Below are 26,866 nucleotides of genomic sequence, written 5' to 3'. Positions count from 1 at the left end.
TATATATATGTGTGTGTATGTGTGTGATGGCTTTTTTTTTAATAATGCAAGTGTTTCTGAGAATTTGCATAACTATGCAATATGATTTATAATAATTTTTATGAATACAATATTTTACTTTATTGACAATAATAAGTTTAAGTAAATGCTCATATACAAACAATTCAAGATTTTTTTTTTGGAAGCTGTTAATAGTATTCACATGACAGAAAATAGATGCATCTTAATATATGTAATGTCTGAATCATATTAGCCAAAGTTTTTGATTTAAATGAATGTTAGAAACTAATTTTCTCTCCTCTTGATTTCTAACATCAAGATTATTTGAATGCTATTTGAATACAAGTGTTATATATTACATAGATCTATATAGTAGTATGAACAGTTTTAAAAAAAAAAAAAAAAAGTTTATTTTAGTTTATATGATGCTGTTTTACCAAATGTGTAGTTTTGTCTTGATAGATAATTGAATTGAAAACTGTTAACCTCAGTTAAATATAACTAGTATTAAATTGATAAGGTGGTAGCTGAGGTACTGCTGCTTAGGGTAGGGGGTTAACTTGAGTAGTAAATACTACTCTAAGTTGGAGTTTTCAACTCCAGGCTGGATGCAAGGTTTAATCCTTACATTATTTTCACTTGTTCATTGTTATATGTATATAGTTTTGACATCCACAATATATTTTGTACACTCATTGTCACTACAAACAAAATTGAATCCTATACAAAATCCCATAAGAGATTTAATAAATACAGCGATATTTAAAGGTACACCTAAAAGAGGAGATGTAACATTATTTATCTTGTTGTTTGTTATTTCGATCATAAGATTCTTGAGTTTTAAAATGCCAAATGACATCTTTAAAAGGAATTTCTTTAAACATTAATGGATTGAATAATCCGTGTAAAAGGGCAAGCCTAATAAGATACATTAATTTACACAAGGCCAATCTAGTCTTCCTGCAAGAAACCCATCTCTTGAAAAAAGATATTGATAAACTAGCCACTAATAAGTATACAGTATTGGTTAGTTCAGAGCACACTCAGAAAACAAGAGGAGTGGCTATTTTATGGAATAAAAGTATGCCCATTCCTAAAACCATTAAGTCTTATCAGGATGACAAAGGAATGTTTTGTATGGTTACAATACAAATTAATGGGAAGACTTGCACTTTAATTAATGTATATTGGATACCTGGAATTGGTATTAATACAGTGAAACATCATATTGATAAGATCATATCATTCTCTATAGGGGATATTATTTTAGCTGGTGATTTTAATTGTATACTACATGAAAGTGATACTACCACTATAAGGAAAAGAAGAATTACATCTAATGCAAAACATTTAAATGATTTTGCTAATTCTTATCATTTGAGTGATATTAATAATCAGATATATTCAAAATCATTACCATACACCTTTTTTTCTAACAGATACAAAACTTATTCAAAAATAGATAGGGTCTTTATTTCTAACCAGATGGTAACAGATTTAATTAATTCCAAAATCATTTCATGTCCTATATCTGATCATAACTCAATTGTTTTTGAATTTATGATAAAAAATACTCATAATGTTCAGATCAAAAGGATACCAGCATACTTAACTCAGCTAAAAGACTATAAAGAATATATACTTTCAGAAGTACAACATTTTCTAGACATAAATAATACTCCTGAAGTCTCCATTGTCTATGTTTGGGATGCTTTAAAATCATATCTATATGGACAAAGTATCAGATGGTATAATAATAAAAGGAAATCTTGGGATAAGGAATTGTTAGATATTCAAAGTAAATTAGACTCTCATAATAATAAAGAAAATATTATGGACAAGAAAGTTATTGAAGAAATAAACAAACTAAATGAGAAATACAAAGAAATTTTAACTCATAAAGTTAAAATAACTTTAGAGAAATATAAGTTTTTGTCTTATTCAATAAGCCCCAAATACTTAGATAGACTTAAAAATAAAACAAAAAGATTGAATAAACAAAACCATATCAAAGAAATCTTTTCTCTAAGGAAAAAGAAGAATGTTTCTAGTATACCAGAAATACTGGATGAATTTAGAAATTACTTTCACAAGATTAACCATAACAACATTAACATGGAACCTAAAGATAAAATAAAGGAGTTTATAACCACAAACATGCATAAAAAGCTTAATAAACAACAGATTAAACTATTGGACAAGAGTATTTCATATACAGAAGTTATTACACAAATAAATAAGCTTAAATCAAACAAAGCACCGGGTAATGATGGTATTATACCAGAGATATATAAAATCCTTTCTAAAACTACATATTCATTAATACATAAGGTTTTTATTTTGGCCCAAACTGAGTTAATAACGTTAATAACCCCCCCCCCATCTTGGCAATATACATTTATTTCACCAATTTTAAAACCTAATAAAGATCCAACTAGATGTTCTTCATATCGACCCATCTCATTACTTAATGTTGATTATAAAATGTTTATGAGTATTTTTGCTGATAGATTGAAGACAATCATCCCCGGCATTATAGATATAGATAAGACGGGCTTCATTGTAAATAGAAATACTTTTTGATAATATAAGAAGAACTTTAACATTAATTGATTTTGCAAATAGGAAAAAGAAAGATTTAACACTTATTAGTCTTGATATAGGTTCAGCATTTGATTCAGTAAGTTGGGACTATCTGTTTACCTTACTGAAATGCACAAACTTCTCTGATGCATTTGTAAATTTAATTGAGCATTTATACAAAGGAATGCTGGCTTATATTAAGGTAGAAACATATGTTTCACAAAAAATGCCAATTCTTAAAGGTACAAAACAAGGATGTCCACTTTCTCCACTATTATTCACTTTAGTAATGGAGCCTTGGGCTAATTTGATTAGAAAAAGTACTGACAGAGGGTTTTGAAATAGACGAAAATACAACATCAAAAATTCAACTTTTTGCAGATGATGATCTAATTACATCAGCAGGATCTAATTCTTCTATGCAGTCTTTATTTGATAAAATGATGAATTTTAAAAGTATTTCTGGTTTAAAATTCAATGAAGAAAAAACTAAAATACTACCTATATATACACGAAAAAATATTCTCATTAGTGATTTTACTAAATATGTACCCAATTCAGGTCAGATAACTTATTTAGGTATAATACTATCTAAAGATATTAAATCTATTATATATAATAACTATAATACCTGTTTTCTTAATAAACAAAATCTTTTTAATACCTGGAATAATATGTTTTTTACTATGGAGGAGAGACTTACAATTATTAAAATGATAATATTCCCCAAGATTTTATACTTAATACAATCAATAATACTTTCACCTACAAAAATAATTATCAAGAAACTGAATACACTAATGTTAAATTTCTTATGGGCACCTAATAGACCTAGGATTGCATTAAAGAAACATACTAATAGCTGGTCTCAAGGGTGTATTTCTTTTCCAGACTTTAATTTATATATTATCTCTTCTATTATAAAAGTTATTACTTTATTAATAGATCAGTCATATATCGCAAAATGGAAAGATTATTGGGAGCTAATTAGTATGCACTTCATGAAAATCTCCTTAACACATAAAAATATGATTGTAAATAACTCCATGTTGTGGTTGCTAAAGGAATTTTGTACTTCACCTATTACACCTAAACATATGGTCTGTTACCCATTAAATATGATTATTAGTTATTGTAACTTTATATTCATGCACCCTAAGTATAGGGAATGGAATTTTATTGTATTCCCTATAATGTATACTCAGGGTATGCTTATGTCATCTACTTCTGAAGGAGCTCATTTAGCTATAAATAATGATCTAAAGTACTGGTATCAGCTGATATCTGATAATAAAGTTAAAAATCTAGATTTCTTAAAACAAGAATTTGATCTAAGAGAAACTTGCTGGTTAGAGGTTCAGATCTTTAGACAACATCTCATTGATAGAATAGATCTAATGTCTATAACAGTTAAAGAATCTATTCCAAAACTGATTGATTACTTGATATTAAATTTACAGCATAAAGTTTCTGATAAAGGTAAACTTTCATATATACATAAAATTATCAGACAAGAAACTTTTTACAGTGTAGATTCATACTGGAATTATTTCACCTCTATTAATGGGGACCCACCAACTCAACAAGATAAACAATATATATTGGAATCTGCTTATAGAACTACATCTTCCATTGTCTGGAGACTTTATACATGGAAATTTTTACATAGATCTTTTTATGCACCCTTTGATGATGAATAAAATAAATAATAAAGATAATCTATGTAAGAGATGTAATGTAGAAATTAATGCTGACTGGGCTCATATGTTTTATGACTGTATGAAGTTGAAAGAATACTGGAAGTCAATTAATGAATTTTTGCAGGCTCTTTTTACAGATAATTTCATTATTTCTAAGTCTCTTATATTATTCAACACACCTGTACCTCAATGTGTTAAAAAGATTAAGCTTCCCTTGTTATGGTCTATCCTAGCAGTGGCCAGGAAAATAATAACTAGAAATTGGATTTCAGATACACCTCCTTCATTCAATGAATTTAAAAATGTTATGAATATAATGTGCCATATGGAAATAAGCACAATTAGAATGAGAACAACTAGAAAAACATCATATTATATTGTATGGGATAATTTAGAAAATTTGTTAAAAAAATTCTAATTTCAATAGCACGGTATTTTAGTTTAATTAATTGATCTGATTGTAGTGGATGTCTTTGTAAATACTTTAGTTGTTTTGTTGAATATTATAATAATACCTAATGTTAAGTTGTCTATCTCGCCTTCATTCTTGCTGGATGGGTTCGGAGCCGACCTCGCCCGACTGCCACTCTAAAAGCTCGAGAGTTGGTTCCACCGGCTCGAGGCTCCCCTTATATCCCACAATGCTAGGCGAGAGTTACCTCAGATCTCGTTTGCCGCTACAGCGATCGAGGTGTTGGTTTTCTACCGGTTCTTGGTAAGTGACTTTTCTTGTAAAGTTAGTGTATTAAAACCCCTTTAATTTTAATTTTTATACTTATTTCCCTTAGTTAGAGGAATTCTTATCCCCTTTCTTAAAAATTCCTGTTTTTTTCCCACAAGAACTTTAAGTTCTTCCCTTGGGCCTACAGGCCTTTTTCTTTCCCTAGTGGAGTGTGTGTGTTATATTTTCTTAATTTAAAAAAACCTAGCTAGTTGTTTTATTTTAAGTTAAACTAGACAGGGTGTAATCAGTGTGTTTGTGACTGTGTGTGTGATTACACCTTTTGAGATGTCTAAAGAAGCAAAGGTCTCCGAATTCAACAAGTGTGATGCGTGCTGTCAGAAAATGTCTCTGACAGACGCTCACACTTCTTGTGTCTACTGTCTGGGACCTTTGCACCTGCGGGACTCCTGTGCTGTTTGCCATGGCTTCAGCCCCAGGGTCCTGCAGGAAAGAAAAAATAAGTTAATTTTAAGGGGCTTACTCAAGCCAGAGGATTCCCTTTCTGTGTCTACAGGGAAGCCCTCTAAGGCATCTAGGTCTTCGGCTCCGACAACTGAGCTGAGACCTAAGGTTTCTAAACCTTTGCCTACATCGGCTCCGGCTGGAGCCGATGAGTCTCAGTCCACAGTTTCTGTGGTTCCTCGCCCGCTGGAGCCGAGGTATTAGAAATTCCCGTGTCGGCTCCGACTAGACCTTCGGAGCCGACAACTAGGAAGAGGTCCAGGTCACCATCCCTTGGCTCCGTTCATTCGGCTCCAGGATCTCCCCTGCTGTCTGAACAGAGCCAAAGATCTCACTCCTCTAGGTCATCGAGGCTGTCGGATCATGACCTTCAGAGGGTAGTGAGTCGACTTCTTAAGTCCAAGGCACTGGCCCAGATGCTTCAGAGCCCGACTCATCAGTCGATGCCTGCCCCTGTCCATCAATATATTCCTCCTTCGACTCTCTTGAGCTCGGAGCCGGGTCGCGCCGAACCGAGACTGTGATAGCGCGGAGCCGACAATTGTCTTCGGCTCCGCTGCCGGCCCGATTTCTTCCTTGGAAGAATCTCGGCGCCGACTTCCTCGCCGGCTCGAGGGGTGAGTGGCATCGACCCTTGTCCGACCCTCTCCCTCTCGGTGCTTCGGCGCTGGTGAGTTCGGCTCGACATCGGCCTCGAGCCATCACTGTCGGTGCCGAGGGAGGTTCTTAGCTTCTCGAGCGGGACCTCTGGCTTTGCCTGACAGGGGTGCATTCGGGGTCATGCGGAGTGTGTTAGTGCCTGGCTCTACTCCACAGTCGGCTCCGTCCGCCCTCCCCACGGTGCCTCAGGTCAAGTCGACTCACTCCCTCATCCCGGACCGCAGAGAGCCAGCTCCTCAGGAACCCCCTGTGGGGATTTCATCCTCTTCCGAGGCCTCTCCTGATTTGGCAGAAGAGCCCCCTCGGAAGAGGAAGTATAAGAGGAAACACATTGACTCACCTGAGTCCATCACATCTGACACAGATTTAGATGATTCTGAGGGTTCCCCCCGTTCCCCTTCTGAAGATGTCTCATTTGCAGACATTCTAGAGATCCTGAAGCAGAGGGGAAATTGGCCAGCCATCAACCCTTCGGAGGATGAATCTGTGTATCTTGAGGCGTTTGGCTCTCGCCCTTCCACCTCCTGGGTGTCCCCCCTTTTTGACCCCCTCATGCAGGTGGTTGCTAAGAAGGCATGGACGGCTCCTGATTCAGTGGACCCCACTCCCAGGAGACCCTCCAAATTCATAACGGCACCAGCAGACAAACAGTTCTTGACAAAAGGAGTCTCTGTGGATGCTATGGTGGTAGCTGCTGCCACTAAGAAGGAGCTAGCTGATCCTTCAGTACCTGTCCATCCACCTAACAAGGAATCTAGGTCCATGGACAGGTACGGGAAGCGGATGTTCCCATCAGCGACATTTACCATGCGTTCGCTGATCTACCTATGCCATTTTACTCGTCTTCAAAGGGACTTGATCAAAGAAGCGAGTGAAATGTTAAAGGACCCTACAGCTGCGGGTTTTCAAGATAAGATGAACACGCAGCTGGCTACCCTTAATTCCATAACCAACTCCTCCATGCGCCTTCTTTCTTACGCGGCTGATGGAGCGAGTAGGGCCGCAGGGACAGGTGTGGCCTTACGTAGGCATGCCTGGATGCGGCTATGCAATTTTGGACCCTTCAAGACGCCTTTCACTAACTCCCCGCTTGATGGATCATCTCTTTGGTCCTCAAGTGAAAGAAACCTTGACTAGGTGCGAAACTGATGGCAAGACCCTTTCTGCCGCCGGAGTCCGCTTTTCTACTCCTTCTAGGCCTTACCCCAAAGGCCAGAAAGGTGGAAAGATGTGGTTCCGTAAACAATCTCAAGGGACTTCGCCTGACGACAGAGTCGCTTCCCGCCAGAGGCAGAGGCGGAATAACAATGGTAGACGCCGCCCTAGGGGCAGGGGGTCCGCAGAACCAGGGCAATCGGGAAGCCTTCTCTGACAAGCCCTTTCAGCATCCCTGAGGTGTTGCCCGACTGCCCACCTTCGAGGCAGTCGGGAAGATTGTCACTGTACCCAGAAGCCTGGCTATCCCTGACTCAAGACAAATGGGTACAGTCCATCATTTCAAGGCTATTCTATCCCCTTTCTTCGCATTCCAAACCAATCAAAAAATCCCTTCCAGATGTTCCACCCACTCAAAGGGATCTAGCGGTTTTGGAAATTTCAAAACTGCTTGCAAAAGAGCAATTCAGCCAGTTCCAGCAGACCAGCAAGGATCCGAATCTACTCAAGGTTCTTTTTAGTTCCAAAGAAAACGGGACTGGACCCCAATTTTGGACCTCAGTATCTTGAACAGATCAGTCAGGAAACCAAGATTTCGGATGGTCACGCTGTAATCCATCCTTCCCTTTTGGGCAAAGGAAACTGGATGTGCTCTATAGACCTTCAGGATGCGTGCTATCACATAAAAATGAGCAGACGCTCCAGAAGATTCCTCCGCTTCAGGCTGGGAACCAGTCATTTTCAGTTCAGGGCCCTGCCCTTTGGTCTCACCACTGCCCCCCGGGTGTTTACCAAATGCATGGCAGTGGTAGCTTCTCACCTGAGACGACAAGGATTCCAGGTGTTTCCATATTTGGACGACTGGCTCCTCACAGCTCCCACCAAGCATCTCCTTCTGATGGCCAGAGATTATACCTTTCGCATTTGTCAAAAGTTAGGCATTTCAATAAACTGCGAAAAGTCTGTTTTGTCGCCTTGTCGTGCTATTACTTTCATAGGCGCAAATCTGGACACAGTGGACATGTCTGCGAGACTAACACATCAGAGAATAGCAGACATTCACAAACTGGTCTCACTCCTTTTCAACAACAACAGAATCAAAGCCAGGTTAGTTCTGAAGGTGTTGGGAATTATGGTGGCGGCCATACCTCTGCTTCCGTTAGCCAGATTCCACATGCGGATCCTTCAATGGATACTCTTCACACAATGGTCATACCAGCAACTTCCAATGTCTCACACCATTATGATCACGCAAGCGTGCAGAAATCATCTCATGTGGTGGATGTCTTCCCCTCAGCTCTTGTTGGGAAGACCCTTTGTTCCACCCCCTCCGGTTGCTACTCTGACAACGGATGCCTCCCTGATCGGGTGGGGGGGCATTATCAGGGCAGGACGGTCCAGGGCACATGGCAACCAAACGAATGCCACTTGCACATAAATGTTCTAGAGATGAGAGCAGTGCTTTTAGCGTTGCAAGCCCTTCAAGACTCTCTTCCCTTGGGAACGATTGCAATCCAGACAGACAATATGTCTGTAGTGTGGTACATCAACAAACAAGGCAGAACCAGGTCATACCCCCTGTGTCGAGAAGCACTCAGACTGTGGCAATGGGCGATTTCTTCTCAGCGATTTCTGATAGCAACGCACATCCCCGGGAAGTCCAATCAAATTGGACAAGTTGAGCAGAGCTATTCTCATGCCTCACGAGTGGTCTCTGAAAGACTCTGTTGTGAGAGAAATTTTCCTCAAGTGGGGTCAGCCTTGCTGCGATCATTTTGCTACTCCCCAAAATGGCAAGTGCAGAGAACTTTTCACACTATTCCCTTTACCAGGCCAACCCAGCAGAGACGCCTAGTCCAAGTTTGGCCCCGGGACTTCTGTATGCATTTCCTCCTTCCCACTAATCTCTCAAGTGATACAGAAAGCTATCGCTCAGAAGGCCTCATTGATCCTCATTGCTCCTTACTGGCCTCGACAGGTGTGGTTCCCCTTTCTACATCAATTTCTATTGAGCGACCGTGGCATCTGGACCTAGTTCCAGATCTGTTGATCCATCAGTCGGGTCAGTTACATCGCCCTCCCTCTCTGAACCTCACTGCTTGGTTCCTCCAGTTCCAACCTTAGCCAGGCTTCTCAATTATCTCACTCCGCTCGAGATATTTTGATAGCTTCCCATAAATTTTCCACTAGGAAGATTTATTTGAGTAAGTGGAAACGCTTCACATATTGGGCTCAAGGAAGGGACATAGATCCTTTCACTGCTTCCATCCAAATAGTCCTTGATTTTCTAGCTGAACTCTTCCATGCAGGTTCATCCCCTTCTACTCTTAAAGTTCAATTGGCAGCTATCTCTAACTTTCATGTGGGTATTTCTGAGTCTGCCTTAATGTCCCACAAGCTTTGCAAAGCCTTTTTGAAAGGAGTTTTTCTTCTCAGACCTCCTATAAGAAATCCTCCTTCTCCTTGGGACCTAAATTTAGTTCTTACTTCTTTGATTCTACCCCTTCGAACCTGCAGCCTCCTGTTCTTTAAAATTGCTATCATGGAAGACTCTCTTTCTGGTAGCTATTACTTCAGCTAGAAGAGTCTCAGAACTTCATGCACTCAGCTGTCGACCTCCTTATCTATTGTTCCATAAGGACAGGGTATCCTTACGAACCAACCCGTCCTTTTGCCTAAGGTAGTCTCGACATCAAATCTAAATCAAAGCATTGACCTCCCTGTCTTTTTTTCCAGAATATTCCAATAGGTCTGAACAAAAATTACACTGGCTAGATGTTCATCGTCAGTTGAGGTACTATTTGGATAGAACAAAACAATTCAGAAAATCTGACCAACTGTTTGTCTCCTATGCAGAAGGCAGAAAGGGACTTTCAGTTTCAAAGGTATCATTATCTAGATGGCTTACATCTCTGATTACCCTTGTTTATGAGATTAGACACCAAAAGCTGCCTAATAAACCTAAGGCCCATTCTACCAGAGCTTTGGCTACTTCCTTAGCCTTCCAAGACAGACTGCCTATTGACACCATTTGTGCAGCAGCTACTTGGGCTACTCCTCACACTTTCATTTCTCATTATAAGTTGGATCTAGCTTCTAGGCATAGAGCTAACTTTGGTTCCACTGTTCTCAGGAGTCTGTTCCGTTAGGCCACCCGGGACAAGGTGCTAGGGACGCGGTCCCATCCAGCAAGAATGAAGGTGAGATAGACAACTTAACATATAGAAGTTATGTTCTTACCATAACGCTCCATGTTAGTTGTCTTCTCGCTTCTTCTTAAGGCCCCACCTCCTTCCCCTGGCCTGGACAGACCTAGAGGAGTTGTGATTGTGACCTCTCTTTCTACCACCTCTTTTCTTAGGCATATGCTGCTTGCATATTTCCTGAATCAGGATGTAGGTCACCCTTCTTTCTCCCTGTTGTTAGAGGTGGACTCTGTTTAGAGTTATTCTGTTACTATTATAAGCTGGGGTTAGCTTACAAACGAGATCTGAGGTAACTCTCGCCTAGCATTGTGGGATATAAGGGGAGCCTCGAGCCGGTGGAACCAACTCTCGAGCTTTTAGAGTGGCGAGCCGAGGTCGGCTCCGAACCCATCCAGCAAGAAGAAGGCGAGAAGAAGACAACTAACATGGAACGTTATGGTAAGAACATAACTTCTATTTTTTAATTACTTGTATAAAATTGTTATGATATTTCTCTTATATGTTAAAACAATAAACCTGTTTTGAAAAAAAAAAGAAATAGTTAAGCTCCAAACAAGGGTGAAAAGTGTGGAGTGCTTGGTGTAATTTGGCAGGTAAACTTGGATGAATGTTACCCAGCAGAGATGAATGATGCAGTACATGTCAAATACATACTTAAAGGAACGCATTAATTTAGTTGAGAATGGATTTTACTGATGGACAAGGATTGTTATCTTTCACATAAAGAGTTTGATTAAGTTCAGTGTGTGAATTATGCAGTCTTATGAAGTCACAAGTGGAGTCCCTCAGGGATCAGTCCTTGGACTGCTCCTTTTTGACAGACAGACAACTGGTGTCAGAGCCATGGACTAAAACTAAATGCCAAGACATGCATAATAGTATCCTTTGGCCAGAATTAGACCAGAATATTGTGTGGAAGGACTTACAATTTTATGTATTGACATTGTTGATTTGTTTTCTGTCTTCCACATGACTTGGGATTGTTATAGTTAGAAGAAGCATTGAGAATGAGGCAAAACACCTCAGAAAATGACATTTTCCTTTGTCTGGAACTAGCAGAACTAGTCCTCAAACAATTTCCTGTTTTTTGAAGGAGAATTCTACCGGCAAGAACAGGGAGTTTTTATGGGGGCTAGTTGTGCCCCTACCTATGCAGATATTATTTTATCTGTATGGGAATCTAAATTTATTCATACTTGTCCTTTCTCACAATACTGGAAACTTTATACTAGATACCTTGATGATATCTGTATTTTTTGGACAGGAGACAGGGTATTGTTGGAAAACTTTATGAATTATCTTTCTGGAACCAGTACTTTTCTACAGTTTACACATCGGGTAACATCAGAAAAATGTAATTATTTAGATGTGACTATATTTAATACTGGCAACGGATTCAAATCAGTAGTTTACAGAAAACCTACATTTTCCAACACATATATTAGTTACAACAGTGCACACCCTTACTGTCAGAAAGAGTATTATCAAGGGACAGTATGTTAGGGTTAGCCGTATGACATCTTTGGATTCTGATTTTCAGGATGAATGTAAGGTATTAAAGAAAATACTCATAGATAGAGGCTACCCTGTAGTTCTGATTAACAATATACAGTCAGAAGTGATACAAGGGAGAGAAGACAAATACAAACCTACGTTAGGTTCAGGCCCACTGACTCGTACACAATGCACAGTACAAAAAACAAGTCAGGAAGACTTCAGTAGAGCCTTTGTGACTGATTTCAGTGGAACAGCATACTTGGTTAAATGAACCCTTGAAAGAGAGTGGAAAAAGTTTACTGAATTCACAGATTTAGAAGTATTTAAGAGCAAACCTTTAAAGGTTGTTTTCAAAAAAGGACAGAATATTAAAAATGTATTAGGACAGGCAGCTAATACACAGAAATTTACACAAAAATGGAGGGGGACATACAAATGTGGTGCCTGTATTCAATGTAAATACATATTACAAGGGGAAGAGGTATGTTTACAAGCAAGAAATAAAACCATATATAACAAAAATTTCTCAGTGTAATTCAAAGGGACTAGTTTATTTAGTTACATGTGGTTCCTGCGATGCCTTTTATGTAGGCAAAACTGAAAGACTACTGAAACGCAGAATTTATGAATACCTAAATGATGTGAGAAAAAAGAACAGTACAAATGCTTTATTTAAACATACATTAGAGTGCAGTAATGCACAATTTATTTTCTCTGTAATAGAGATGGTTCCACAAGAAGTAAGAGGGGGGTCCCTGGGAAACCAAATTGGAATTTAGAGAAACATTATGGCAGATAATAACACTTATGAACCTATAAACCTTGTGTCTAAGATAAATACACTTGTTTGATTGTAGTAAGGTCCCATGTTCTTAAAATAAGTTCATTTTATTTGACTGCCTGTATTTTTGTATTAACATATTGGCACCTCTTCTGTGATAGGCAAAAGTAATGGGGAGCAAAGCCCAAAAATAGGGACAGATTTAAAAATGTAAAATGTTGCTTTTATAAACTTTGGAAATTGATAGAATAACAGGTTTTGCATTGGCATGCATTTTCTGAAGGCACTGCAGTCTGAAACTGAAATGCTTGCCATTATTTAGTGATTTAGTCTGCAATGGTTTGCCAGAAAACCACACATTTAGTGAGGAACAGACCAAAAACATGAGGTAAAAATCTGGACAGTTGAGTGGTATGCCTCTAACAGCTGTCACCTTTGCCTTTCTATTGCTAAGGATTTGGGTACCAGTAGAACACATGAGAACTTCTCCCTTCACTAAAAAGTAAGCATTTTGTAGCTGATGAGTTTATACGATCCAAAAAATGATTATTTCCAAGATATGAAGCCTTCACAACATTATCCACTGCCTCAGTTTTATCCTAACCCAAGGATACCTGTAAAGACTGTATGGTTCTAGAAGGCAGAGAGGGTCAGAGGTGGTGTGATCTGGAAGAGGCCATTACAGTGATTATTATAACCATGTTATGGTCCAGCCCAGAGGCAAACCTTACACTCTTTGAAGTGGTAGGATTATGAAAAAAACGAATAAGTTGCTGGATAGGTTCAGGTGAAGACATATAGGAGAACTAAAAGCAGTTTTCAGTGTTTCGGGAACCAGTCATAGTCAATATCATTGCCACCATGCTTTCTATTTCATTTGGTCTAGTGTCACTTATTGGTTCTGCCACTGCAGAGAACAGTATGACTGTTAGCCACTGAATGTTTTCTTCTGTGTCCAGTAAGGTAAGGAAATGATTCTAAAATGGTTACTGAATTTCGAGGCATGCATAATAGAGACAACAGAAAGTGCTCCTCTCAAAAGTGGCCCTTCTCTAAAGGTGCCTATAATTTCAGTTGTCAGTAGTGTAACAGGTATGAAAACAAACTAGTTTTGTTTAGATTTCTTATTTTTTGATGCAGTCCTGGTGGGATTAACCTTGTCAACAAATAAAAATAAAAGATTTGCATTTGCCCAGAATAGTTTGGAGAAAGGTATACTCGCATTAAAATGTATTATGGCAAAAAAGCCAGCCTCAAGATTACCAGTGTCTCTCTGTGGTGCAATGGCTAGCGCGTTGAACTTATAGTATAATTGTAAAAGGCATTCAAAGGTTGTAGGTTTGAGTTCCACCAGTGTCAACTTTTAGAATGCCAAATAACTTCTAGTGAATTTTGGCATAATGGTTAAGATGTTTACCTCACAGATAGAATGTACAGGGTTTAATTCTCACCTTTGGTCAAGGTCTGGTTTGCAGACTGATTGCCTAATATTTTTAGGCTGGGTTTGGCATAATGGTTAAGGACTTCACCTTATGGACAGAAGATGCATTGTTTAATTCTGGTCTTGGGTTATTGGCTAGACTTAAAATGGCCCCTCAGAGCAGGTTAACCCAGTATTCACCTGTGAACAGGTAAGGAGGACAAAAAGTTCTTCAAAGTTGGAAAAAACTTTCCATAATTAAATATGAAATTTTACCTGTGACATTTTAAGTTAAAAAGAAATTTTGTGTGCGCATAATATGTATTGTGTGTGGCTTTTTAGCATGAAATGTCAGAAATCACTTATTTGATTGTCACATGTTAAAGATGCTTGCCTGTGGCTACTGGGACTGTATCAGCTGGAAAAAGTGTATTATATTCTCTATGTTTGTCCTGCAGTAATTTACTGTCTTCTTCTGATAATTATTTAAATGCCTAGCAACTTCCCGCCAGAAGAATAGAGTGCTGTAGGACCTTGTTACCGGCCTCTACCTCCTGAGGTCTTCCCCTGCACAGCGTAAGGCAGAAAAGAACTTCACCCTTTTCGAGCGACTACTCTACTTTTGCCCACAACCTGTAAAAACAAAACAGGTCTTCCCCTGCACAGCGTAAGGCAGAAAAGAACTTCGCCCTTTTCGAGCGACTACTCTACTTTTGCCCACAACCTGTAAAAACAAAACAGGTCATTATCTGGTCATTTTAGTATAGACTTTAAAGTAAAGTATTATTTAAGGGTCCTCAGCACTAGCACAAATCTCCCTAGGCTTACCCAAACAAAAACTCCAAGCTTGTTTGCATATACTCCACTTAAACTACAGAACACACTCTAAAACTAAGGCAAACTGCTATAAAATTGTAAAAACAAGCTCCCAAAGCATAGGCATTGAACCTGCTGTTTGTTTAGATGAGATTACTCACCTGCAAGTTAATTATTCAGGAGTTACATGTTGAAACCTGGGCTCTAGTGGCTTAGTGTAAACCCTGAGATTACTCACCTGCAAGTTAATTATTCAGGAGTTACATGTTGAAACCTGGGCTCTAGTGGCTTAGTGTAAACCCTGAGATTACTCACCTGCAAGTTAATTATTCAGGAGTTACATCTTGAAACCTGGGCTCTAGTGGCTTAGTGTAAACCCCGCTCGTGCTTTTATAACCTCAAACCACTCCCCCTACTGTCCACTAACTTCCTGTACCTCACTACCACCCTCTAAGATCAAACGGAATATGACACCACCCAGGAAGCTTATCATACTAACTCTTTTTCCCCTCCTACTTGTCCCTTACCTAGCTACCCTATATGAAACCTGGTCTTACATAGGCTTCCACCACCCAGGCTACCAAACCAACCCCTCACCCATAATTAACAACAGAGGTCATGACTCAACTCCCTACTCACCCACCTTGTTAGAACTCGAACGCTATGTAATTATCAAACCTACCAATATTAGGCCAAATGATAAGCATTACTACAAACTTCTACTCAAAGCCCTCAAATTCATTACCACTCTGAATCACAGACTAGCCACAGATGGTGATATCCACCCCAACCCTGGCCCTTCCCCTCCACTCAATTGTAATCCACCCTATCCTCCCCTCCACTTCTCAATCTAAACTCTAGACCCTTTAACTCTCTTCTGACGTGTCATCTAAACATCAGAAGTGTAAACAATAAGATTCACAACCTACATGCCCTTTTAGCTACTTGTTCCCCAGACCTACTATGTCTCACAGAAACCTGGCTTAAACCAAGTACGAAAGACACACAGATAATCCCACCAGGGTATGATATACTAAGAGCAGACCGAATAACTCAGAAGGTGGCGGTGTAGCCATACTCTACAAAAATACATTACAAATCTTCCTTGCCTCTCCACAACCCTCCTAACAAACAATGCCGAAATTCTACTTGTAAAACTTCAACCAAACAAACATAAAAGCATAAATATAGCATGTATTTACATCCCCCAGGCAACAATAATAACAAAATCTTAGAGGACTTTCTCCACTGGTTAACTCAAACTCACCCCAGGAATCCATAGTGTTAGGTGACTTCAACATCGATTGGAATTCCTTCTCATCTAGCTCCCCATCTAGCAGCATAAATCTACATGGCTTTTCTCAGCTCATATCCACTCCTACCAGACTAGGTAAACCCCAAAACAAAGACAGCATCCTGGACTGGATCCTTACTAATAAAGATCCTGACCAGTACTCAGCAGGTACTCACCCAGAGGACATGAGTGATCACTTACTCACCTATGTTATCAAATTCAAGAAAATCACCCCCTTCTTACAACCATAAAAAAAATCAGGAACAATAATAAATTCAATGCCTCCATTTTTCAAACTGAACTTAAAGCCCACAACTGGACAATACTCAAGTCTCTTCCTCTTGAAGAGGCAGTTATCTACTTCAACACCACCTTCCTCAAGATTCTAGATTCCCATGCTCCAATACGGTCCATTAGAACTAAAACCAAAACCGCACCATGGCTCTCTAAGGAAACAAAATCCAAAATCCTATCTAGAAACAAGATGTGGGTCACATGGCACCTCTAAAGACCCACACTCCCACCAAACCTTCCGCAACTTAGAAATGAAACTAAAAGAATGATCTTAAATGATAAAAAACTTCTTCCTCCACCTCCAACACAAACACCTTAATAATCCACAAAAATTCTGGGCAGGCTTAAACAAGCTCCTGCACCCAGGCCAGGCAACCACCCCCACTCCAGCAACTTGCAAACAACAGTGCCCTGTAAACATTGCTAACACATTCAATAGTTTCTTCACAGAAACTATACAATCCCTGGCCACACAATTCAAACAAACAACCAGCCCACTCCACTACCCATGCCAGCAGAATACTACAACTACATCAGATCATCTATTTACCTTCGATCCAGTACCCATATCTTTTATAACATCTCTTCTTAAAAAACTAAAACCCACTAAGCTAGCAGCTGACCTTCTCCCAGCTGAGTTTCTGCAAAAAGCAGCTGAGGCCATTTCCTATCCCGCTCCATAATCATAAACCATACCTTGTCAGAAGCCTTCATCCCTCCATATGGAAAATGTCCCACATTATTCCTCTCCATAAAGGTGGTAGCTCACTAGAGCTAACCAACTACAGACCTATAGCTATACTCTCACCCCTGGCCAAAATTATGAAAAAGTGTGTCCACAAACAACTGATGGAACACCTCACCAAAAATAAAATTCTAGCTAACTCCCAACATGGCTTCAGGCCAAATCACAGTACCACATCAGCCCTACTATCCTTTTCTAATACCATCAATAACTTCAGAAACAATAATAAACTATCATCTGCTCTTTTCTTAGACCTCTCCAAGGCCTTTGATATGGTGAACCACATTCAACTCCTCCATACATTAAAAACTATCACTCAGCAATTCCACGCTGAAATGGTTCCAATCCTACCTGTCCAATAGGCAACAGGCTGTTCTATGGCAGGACAAATTATCTACATGCCTACCTGTTACACTTGGAGTTCCCCAAGGATCTATTCTTGGCCCTCTTCTCTTCACCATCTTTGTTAATGACCTGCCCACAATCACCCCCCATGCCACATGCATTCAATATGCAGATGATTCGACTATCATCAGCACTGCCTCCAACCTGCCAGACCTCACTGCTTCAACCCAAGACACCTTCAACCTAATAGAAAAATGGTTCTCAAGTCGACAACTAGTTCTCAACCCCAACAAAACAAAACTACTTACTTTCTCACCCACTAACAAGACTCTTCCCCCCACCTTCTCTATTACATCCTCCAATGGAATCACTATATCACCAGAAGCTCACACAAAGCTATTAGGTGTTACCATTGATAACTCCCTTAAATTTGACATCCATTTCAATCTTACCATCAAAACAGTCAATAAAAAGCTTGGCTCTCTCTATAAAGTAAAACACTTTCTCACTCCTCACGCTAAAATTACAATTGCCAGCACACACCTACTATCAACTCTTTTCTATGCCTCCCCCCTCTTTACAAACCTAAACAAGACAACCCTTAACAAACTTGCTTCTTGTTACAATCACATAGCTAGATTTGCCACAAATTCCACCTTTAGAACGCACCACTGCACTAACTTGAAGCAACTAGGGTGGTTAAGTTTTCCAGCCAACTCCATTTCAACCAACTCAAAACGGCTCACCAGATACTGTATCACCCAGAGAAAACACCAGCTCTGAAAAGCATCATTCACCCCTATATTAACCTGCAATCTTTACGCTCCTCCAATAAGATCTTGGCTCAAACTACCAAAGCCAATAATTCTGCTGGGGATTCTCTATTCTCAAACTTTGTAGGTAAAATGTGGAACTCCCTACCGACCATGCTCACCTCAGAACCCTCACTCCTACAATTAAAAAAAAAGCTTAAACCCCATCTCAATACTGTCTGGCAATGTCCCTGTTCCAAACCTGATTAACCACTATCATTTACCCTTCTCTTACCTCACTATCCTTAACTGCTTTTAACAAGGCGCCCGCCTTTGTAACTGACCTATGTTTTTTTTTATATGCTGCTGTTGTTTTTTTTCCCCAAGATGTGATGTATCTTTATATTGTATTTAGAACTCAACTATCTTCCTTTTTTTGCATTAACAATGTTCATATGTCTGTTATGTACTTGGAGCTTTTCTCCCCGGGCCACCGCTGAAAATGGACATGTATCCAGTCGGACTCTCCCGGTTAACAAATGTAAAATAAATAAATAAAATAAATAGCTATCCAAGTTAGCCTTGTTGTAAATATTCATGTAGTTTAATGTAATAAATTTATCCAAGAGGTAATTGTACGTGATGTTTACATGGGAATACTTCATTTTCAGCAAACAAAAAAGCAAAACCGAATTATTGTAGATGTTATTATTATGAATCAGTGCACTTATCAATAGTGTTTATTTTACCATGCATTTTTATTTTTTACTGTGTGATTTGTGTTAAAATATACTTGTGCTAACGAAGCATATTTTCTTTTTTTAAGGCAGCACTTTTGGCCATCAAACTGAATTTGCAGAAGGACCTAAATATGGAAGAGGTGAGTACTTCCAGAAATATGTTTTAAGATCTGTAATGACAAATCATAAGAAGGTTAAGCTTAGTATCTCAGCTTTTGCTCTGTGGTTCAGAATTTTTTTCTATGCAGGTTTGGGTTACACCAAGAATACATATATCCAGTTTTAGAGAGCATTCATACTCTTATGTATTAGGAACTGAGTTCTGTTCAAGTCCTACAATATTCTACATACTCTAGCAGTCAACCTAGAAATGCTGACTTGTGAGAGGTGTTTAAACAATTTTTTTTTCAGATTTACATTGAACCCCAGACTGCTGAAAATATATATTGTGAACAGTTAAGGGTGTCCTAGGCTGATGGTGATAAAATAAAGGAATCATCCAAATATGGAAAAATATGGATGCCTTGATATTTGCAAAAGACTATGACTGGGGTTAATCCCTTTGTGAAAATTCTTGGAACAATGGAAAGACCAAAAGGCAAAGATGTAAACTGAAAGTGCAGTCCTAGCACAAACAATCTTGGGAAATGCCTGTACGTTTTGGAATGCACAAGCAGGCATCTTTTTAAGTCTAAGGTTACAAGAAAAGTATTGGGAAACAAAAGAGGGAAAGGTGTTTTGTAAAGTGGGTATCAAGTTTTAGAACCAAAAGAAACGTTTTAAGCTTTGAAAAGTCCAAAATTTTCTATATGCCTTCCTTTATAGGAAACAAACATTCTAAAGTCAAAATCTTTGCCCCTGGGACAGCAAATCTGACAGAACTTGAAACTGATGGGTATGATTTTTTTTGTGGATAAGGGATCTCAGATAGAAGTGGAATGAGTGACCACAGAACTCTGTAACCTCCCTTTATTATTTTTACAGCCTAGGCATTTGAAGTTATCTTCTTGTAGAAATGAAGGCAGTGGGAGAGATTTTCTGCAGTTTGGGAAGAATGGCTGGGGTAAGGGGTGGGGGTGCATAGGGTAAATGCTGTGCTTTCTTTTGAGAAGATAATTCTTGGGATCCATCTCCTTTCCTTTTTGAACCTTCAAGCTTTATTTTTTCATATATTGTTTTCTAATTGCCTGTTGCTGGGGGAGGGGGGGGGCTTTAAAGAACTTTAAAGAAAAGGACCAGAAGAAGAAGACTGGGATAATTCCTTTCATATCTAGGAAGAGGAAACAAAAGGAATTGTTTGACTCCTTGCATCAAACTACTCATTTTTTTCCATTTTCTTTAATACTTATGCCGAAAAATTGCAGAGCAAAAACTGAATGTCGAGGAGCATTAAGCAACTGAGCTCTACCATCATCAGGGAAATTCTGTAATCTTATCCATGCATTTGTGTGCATTACAATACCAGTAACAGCAGGCCTGGCCTGAGATGTACTGCATTATAGGCACTCTTAGTATGCTTATTGATCTGCAGAGCAGAGTTCAGTATACCTACAGGGAAGATTCAGTGTCAGGAATTGAAGCTTATGTTTGCTGCATGTTAGCTAAAATAGAAGGTACTTGGATACATATGTTTGGCAGTCAGTAGCTCTAAAAGCTAGAGGGAAGGATGTGTAGAACTTCTTACCAACATTACTAAAGGAATAACTAACTTGTTGTTTGGAACAGGGTGGGAAGCAGAAAAGGCCTTAGAAGCTCTGTCCACATCCATAGAAATAACAGTGTCTGCAGTAGGGTTTCTGTAGAAGGGTGTGTGTCTGTGTGTGTGTGAGGCAACCTGTAAAACCTTAATGAAATCCACAACTGGCCACAGCACAAACACAGATTTAATAAAAAAAACTCAAAACTCTAGCGCTTCAGCTTGAAATTTGAGTTTTTTTATTAAACCTGTGTTTGTGCTGTGGCCAGTTGTGGATTTCTTCTTGCTGCCATTCTTCAAGTTGTTACAAACCTGTAATACCTTGGCAGAGAGGTAGGGATCAGGGAAAACTGAGACAGAAACAAATGCATCATCCAAGGGCCACATACCCAGTAATTCATAATCTCTCTACTGAGATTCTGAGACTTGCCTACCCTCCCATTTATAGTATTCTTTCATTTTTTTAAGTAGTTTTCCAAAAGAAATTTCATCATGGGGAACATCTGAGGAGTGGGTATTTTCTGATTCATACTCAGGAGTAGAGGAGGATAATTGGGGAGGTGTAATCCAAATGCTCATTATTGGTTTCAAAAGAACCTCTTTGAGTAAGGGGTAATCTCTTTATTTTAAGTGGTGTAGAACTTAGAAACAAAGGCTTAATGTACTGGATTGCCTTAAACAGACCTTGGGCAAAACTGTCATTTTTCTGGGTTGAAGGAGGTGACAAACATTTTTGCCTTTTGAGTCCACTTTGTAGGAATCTGTATCCTTAAAGTCTTAGCAGAGGTGTCTGAAGACCTGGCCTCCACCAAAGATATGGTGATGTCCTTCCTCACTAATACTTGGTGAATACAGTCTGCACCATCAGAGATTATGATCTTAGGTTCTCACTTCTCAGCTAAAGCCAGACATATACTGTGTGAATGGACTTGCTTAAATAATGGACCATAGCAGCCCCCTGAGGGTACATGCTAGAAGGACCAGGAAAAATGGACTGATCGTCTGATGGCTGCAGAAGCACTCCAGTGGTGATGCCAGGCCCAGACCACAGAACTGTGGGTCAAGACTGGTATTCATTGAATGTTTCTTTCAAACAGACTTCTTTTTCCACTTGGTGGGGGGGGGGGGTCAACCAAAATTCAGTCACCATGGTTTCGCACCTCAATTGTTTAAGGCACTTATTTTCTAAAAGTATTTTGAAAGATTTTTGACTACTTAGGGAGTAAACGAAAGGCAAATCTGTCAGGATTTAGTATTATATTTATCTCCTAAACAAAATCACAAGATGAATTTGCATCCTTAAAGGAAATCCGTCTACCACACAAACATTTACCCTTTCAGAAAGCAAATTTGAAAAAAAATTTTCTTAAGAAAACGTAAGGTCCCCAAATGTGATAATTATCTGCGTAATTTTACAGCTGAAGCTAACTGCCAAAGTCATGTACTGAGCTAATGGAAAGTCTGCTTAAGCATACATAAACTGTTGTGATCCAAGTTGATCTGTAATGGTGAAACGTACAATATCCTTCCTTATCACTGTTGCAGTGTTCTGTATTCCTGGGATATCTTATTGATGATAGCTGAATGTCTAGCCATCATACCAAAGTCTTTGCATCTTCTGGGTGTGGTTCATCAGATGTATATCTTTCATGCAAGGCATAAGGTACATATATGACAAGAGTGCTTAATCCCCAGAATTACTTTGCTGCCAGTCTTAACACTATGTTTGAATGGGTTCATATTAGAATCTCGAAGGTCCTGTTCAGTGAATACGAAAAGAGCGACACGTATTGCACGAACCACGAAAACGGCGAATGTTCAAAACCGGAAAATTCTAAATGTCGATTCATCATAATTGGCCCGTCTGCGGTATAGCTCCATAAGGTAAGTGTGCGATAGATGCGGACCTTAAGGTTAGGGTGCGGGTTAAGGTAAGTGGATAGATAGGTAATGTATGTAAGGTTCGCTGGAGTGCCAGATAAGGGCCCAAGTCCAAATGGAGCCAAGTAGTTTTATTTTCACTAAACAAGCAAAAAAAACAAAGGAAACAAGTGGCACTCCAGTGAACCTTTGCATTGATTTTGGTGTAGTTCTAGTTCGCTTTTCATCTTGTAATGTTTGTAAGGTTTAATGTAGGGTTAGAAGTAAGATTTTGTTAAGTTTATGTGTGTGGATTATTTATTTTGTTTGGATTTATCTCTGTAGGGTAAGTGTGTGATAGTTACGGACCTTAGGGTTTGGGTGTTGGTTAAGTTAAGTGCACAGATATAGTGCATGTATGTGGTTTATTTTGTTTGGATAGGTAGTATGTCATGGGTGGTGGGGTTGGCCAAGTATGACGATTCGTGATTTTAAATTTCACGGTTTACGGCATTCAGTGTATTCACGGTTCAGTAAATGTGTCACTCTTTTCGTATTCGATGAACAGGACTTTCGAGCTTATAATATGAACCCATTTGAATTTGGTCTGTAAGCCATTCACCTAGCTGATTACACTATCAAGCCTTCTATAGATAACCCCATTGAGGTCTCTTCCTTTATTTTTTAACTGTTATGTTAGTTTACATATCATCCAGAAAGGGAGAATGCGAGTATGGAAGGCAGATTCCCCATAAGGCTAGACCTGAACAGTACTTTTTTGTTTGGGTGACCATATACAGTGTGAGACTTTCAGGCCTTTGTTTTTAAGAGACACTGCAGTTGTTTGTTATCTCTTTCCATTTACTTGGCGAACCAGTGAAAAATGTTTTTGGCTTAGGGTACCATGGCCAAATCCGCCTGTCCTAATGTTCGGCCGCTGCTTAAAAAGAAAGCCAAAAAGGCATGAACTGATCCTGCTGCTTTCCAGCCTCCACCAGACATCTTTTTCAGCTTGGATGAAGAACCCGAGGATAACCCAGTGCATCACAGCACACTTGGAGACTGACATGGAGCTGCTTACCCAAACGTCCACTGAGGCTGTGCCTATGTCTGGTGCAGATGTGGAGGGAGAGCCACGTCAAATGATTTCAGAGGGGCCTAGGGGGATTTCCCAATTTGTTACAGAAGAGGTGCCTGGTACCCTCATTGAATCTAGGCAAGGTTCTGAACCTTTTTTGATTAAAGCTGATGTTCCTTTAAAAAAGAAGCATAAAACTAAGAATGTGACTAGTGTGGCTAAGGATCCCCATAAAGAATGGTAGGATTTTACTTGAGGTTTTTCAGTGCTGATATGGCTCTTAAGGTCCCTCAGGGATTCAGTTCTTGCTAATATTCTTTGGTCTTTCACTTCTTCCAAACACCATAGAGGACTCTGACACCTCTAATGAAGAGTCATTAGTTTACTGTCGGATCCACTCCCCCCTTGCACTAGGATCCAAGGAAGAGGATTCGCTTTCACTTGACTCTTCTATGGCGGAATTACCTTTTAGGGATATGGTGGCTCTTATGATGGAACATTTTAAGTGGAACTGTTCCCAGGTTTCTGATGTTCAAAATAGGTACCATGAACTCTTGCAAATAGATTATCTTTGGCCTTTTGCAGTCTCTCCAGCACTGGCTGCCCTCTTGGATACTTTCACTGTAGCTTCTCAGGGCCCTGAATTTCAGCCTCCTGTCCCTAAGAAACTTGACATGTTCTGTAAAGTTCCTGAAGCTGAACAATTTTTACATAAAAGCTCTTCCACTAATCTGCTGAACAGTTTTTACATAAAAGCTCTTCCACTAATCTGCTGTTATTTCTGTAGCCAGTGAAAAAACATCAGAGTTACTGTCTTCTAATTTTTTACCTTCTGATAAGGACAGCCATACCATGGATAGGTATAGACCCCTGCTAACTTAGCCTTTTGGATTATTTACCAGACCCATACGAATATGTATGTCTTAGCTCTTCTCTCCCAACTTGGCTTATTTGCCTGACTTAGAGGGTAAGACACTGCATTTTCCTTTTAAGCTTTGCTTCTCAAGTGGCTCATCATCATTCTGTTAAATGTAGCTGTGATGCTGATGCCTCCCCTAGGGCAGTAGCTTGTAGATCCGTTATAAGGGAATAGTCTTGGTTATGCCTCCAGGCCCTGCCTGAAGACATAAAGGCCAGATTATTGGATTCTCCCTTAGACAATCAGAATATGGTTGGCAGTGCTGCAGCTGAATTAAAGACCCTTCCAGGAAGGGTAAAGTTATGCAGGATTTGAAACAGATCTTTCTCTCTCTCCTGTTTCTAAGTTTTAGAGAAATTATCCTTAGAATTCCTTTATTTGTAGGCAGCCTAAACAGTCTTCTGGTGGCAAGAGGGCTTCTAGGACAGTTTTTCCAGACAAGCCATCTCGGGGTGCTAAGAGTCAAAAGCCTTCTTTCCTTGACAAATCTGCTTGCTTTTGACATTCAGCCACCCTTACCCCTTGGCCAGATTTCTCTGTCTCTCAGGTTGACATTTCTCTTGTTTGGCAACAGATAACCACAGATGCCTGGTACTTTCATTTATCCAAAGGGGTTATTGTATGGCTTGAGAGTCCCTTCCACCATTCTCAGGCACATTTTCATTTGTATTTGCAGGATCTGCTGGTTCAGGGAACTAACCAACCTGTTCTCTTTTCTTAGCAGGGAACAGGTTTTTATTCCATTATGTTTCTGGTTCTCAGGAAGGAGGGGGCATGGAGGCCCATTCTAGACCAGTCTTTTCTTGGCACTTTTCTCAAGGTTCCTACTTTCAGGAAGGATGTTGTTTCTTCAGGCACTTTTCCTCTGTTGCTTTCTCGAGCCTTTCTAGTATGCTTGGATATGAAGGATGTTTACCTCAACATTCCTGTTTGCCCTCTCTTCAGGAAATGCTTGCATTTCTCTGTTTCTTCCTGTCACTGTCACTTCTCTACTTTGCCTTTTGGTCTTTTTTCAGCTCATAGGGATTTTAGCAAATGTCTGGCCCTTGTGGTAGTCCTCTGCAGACTTCAGGGAATTCAGATATTTCCTGATTTGCATGGCCTTTTGATTCAAGCCCCCTCTCAGCAGATCCTGCTTCAGGATCTATTCATTACTACACATCTTCTGCACAGTGTGGGGTTCACATTTAATGTCTGAGTCTGTGTTGACTCCTTCTCAGGACCAAGTGTTTCTGGGTTGCAGAATTCAGACCATTCCAATGTTGGCTTGTCTGTTGCCTCCCAAGGTCCTGTCTTTGATTTCTTATTTCCAGTCCTTCCTGCAAGGAAATTTCTCAGAGCTCTGGGGTACATGGCATCTACCATTCCCATGGTTCCCCTTGCCAAACTGTACATGAGGAAATTTCACTGGTTCCTCAAGATTGTTTGGCTTCAGTACTGACACCCCCTGGAGTATCTGGTTCCTTTCTTGCCTTGTCACAAGCTCAAGCTCTTCTGGTGGATTCACCAGAAGAGCTTGAGCTTGTAGTGAATCCAGCAGATGAGTTTGAGCTTGTGGTGGATTCACAAGCTCAAGCTCTTCCAGTGGATTCACCATATATTCGTGAATCCAGGCCTGCCTTGTCAAGTTCCTCTCCCTACTCAGGAGCTGTATATGGATGCTTTCAGTCATGATTAGGGACCCTCCTCCACCTCCATCAACCTAAAAATTCAGGGTATTTTGCTCCCATCAACAACTGGCAGACCACATCAGGGAGATAGCAGCTCTATCTTTAATTCTCCAGGCTTTACACTCCCTTTGGGTTCCAGGTCCTTTAATGTTTTTTACAGACGATACCACAGTCGTGATGCATCAACAAGCAAAATTGGTTCTTCAGGCTTTGGGTTTTGCAGTTCATCACTTATTCAGGCAGTCCACATTCCCTCAGAGCACAAGCTAGTGGCAGGTTCTTTGAGAAGGTAGAGGACAAATTCTCATGAATGGATTTGTTACAGGGATGTGTTTAAGGACATTGTACATCATTGGGGTACTCCTCAAGTAGATCTTTTTGCCTTCCTTTTGAACTGACAACTTCCCCAGCTCTGTTCCAGATTGCCAAGTCCTGTGGATTGGAAAGTGGACACCATGTCGTTTTCTTG

The 26,866-nt window shown here is 39.7% G+C and overlaps 1 protein-coding gene across 1 annotated transcript in view; it reads left to right on the top strand.

Moving 5' to 3' along the window:
* The window catches only part of LOC122790655 (exonuclease mut-7 homolog), a gene marked incomplete in the record, with an annotated part of 2,442,473 nt that overhangs the window by 825,689 nt on the left and 1,589,918 nt on the right, over positions 1-26,866 (top strand). Inside the window, 1 exon segment of the mRNA XM_044058180.1 lies at positions 19,261-19,314. Coding sequence (XP_043914115.1) covers positions 19,261-19,314 — 54 coding nt within the window.

Source organism: Protopterus annectens, chromosome 16.part0 (assembly GCF_019279795.1).
Source record: "Protopterus annectens isolate FY-2018-M chromosome 16.part0, PAN1.0, whole genome shotgun sequence".
Classification (NCBI taxonomy): Eukaryota; Metazoa; Chordata; order Ceratodontiformes; family Protopteridae; genus Protopterus; species Protopterus annectens.
Note: the sequence above shows the minus strand (reverse complement) of the source record. Positions and strands in the feature narration are given on the sequence as shown.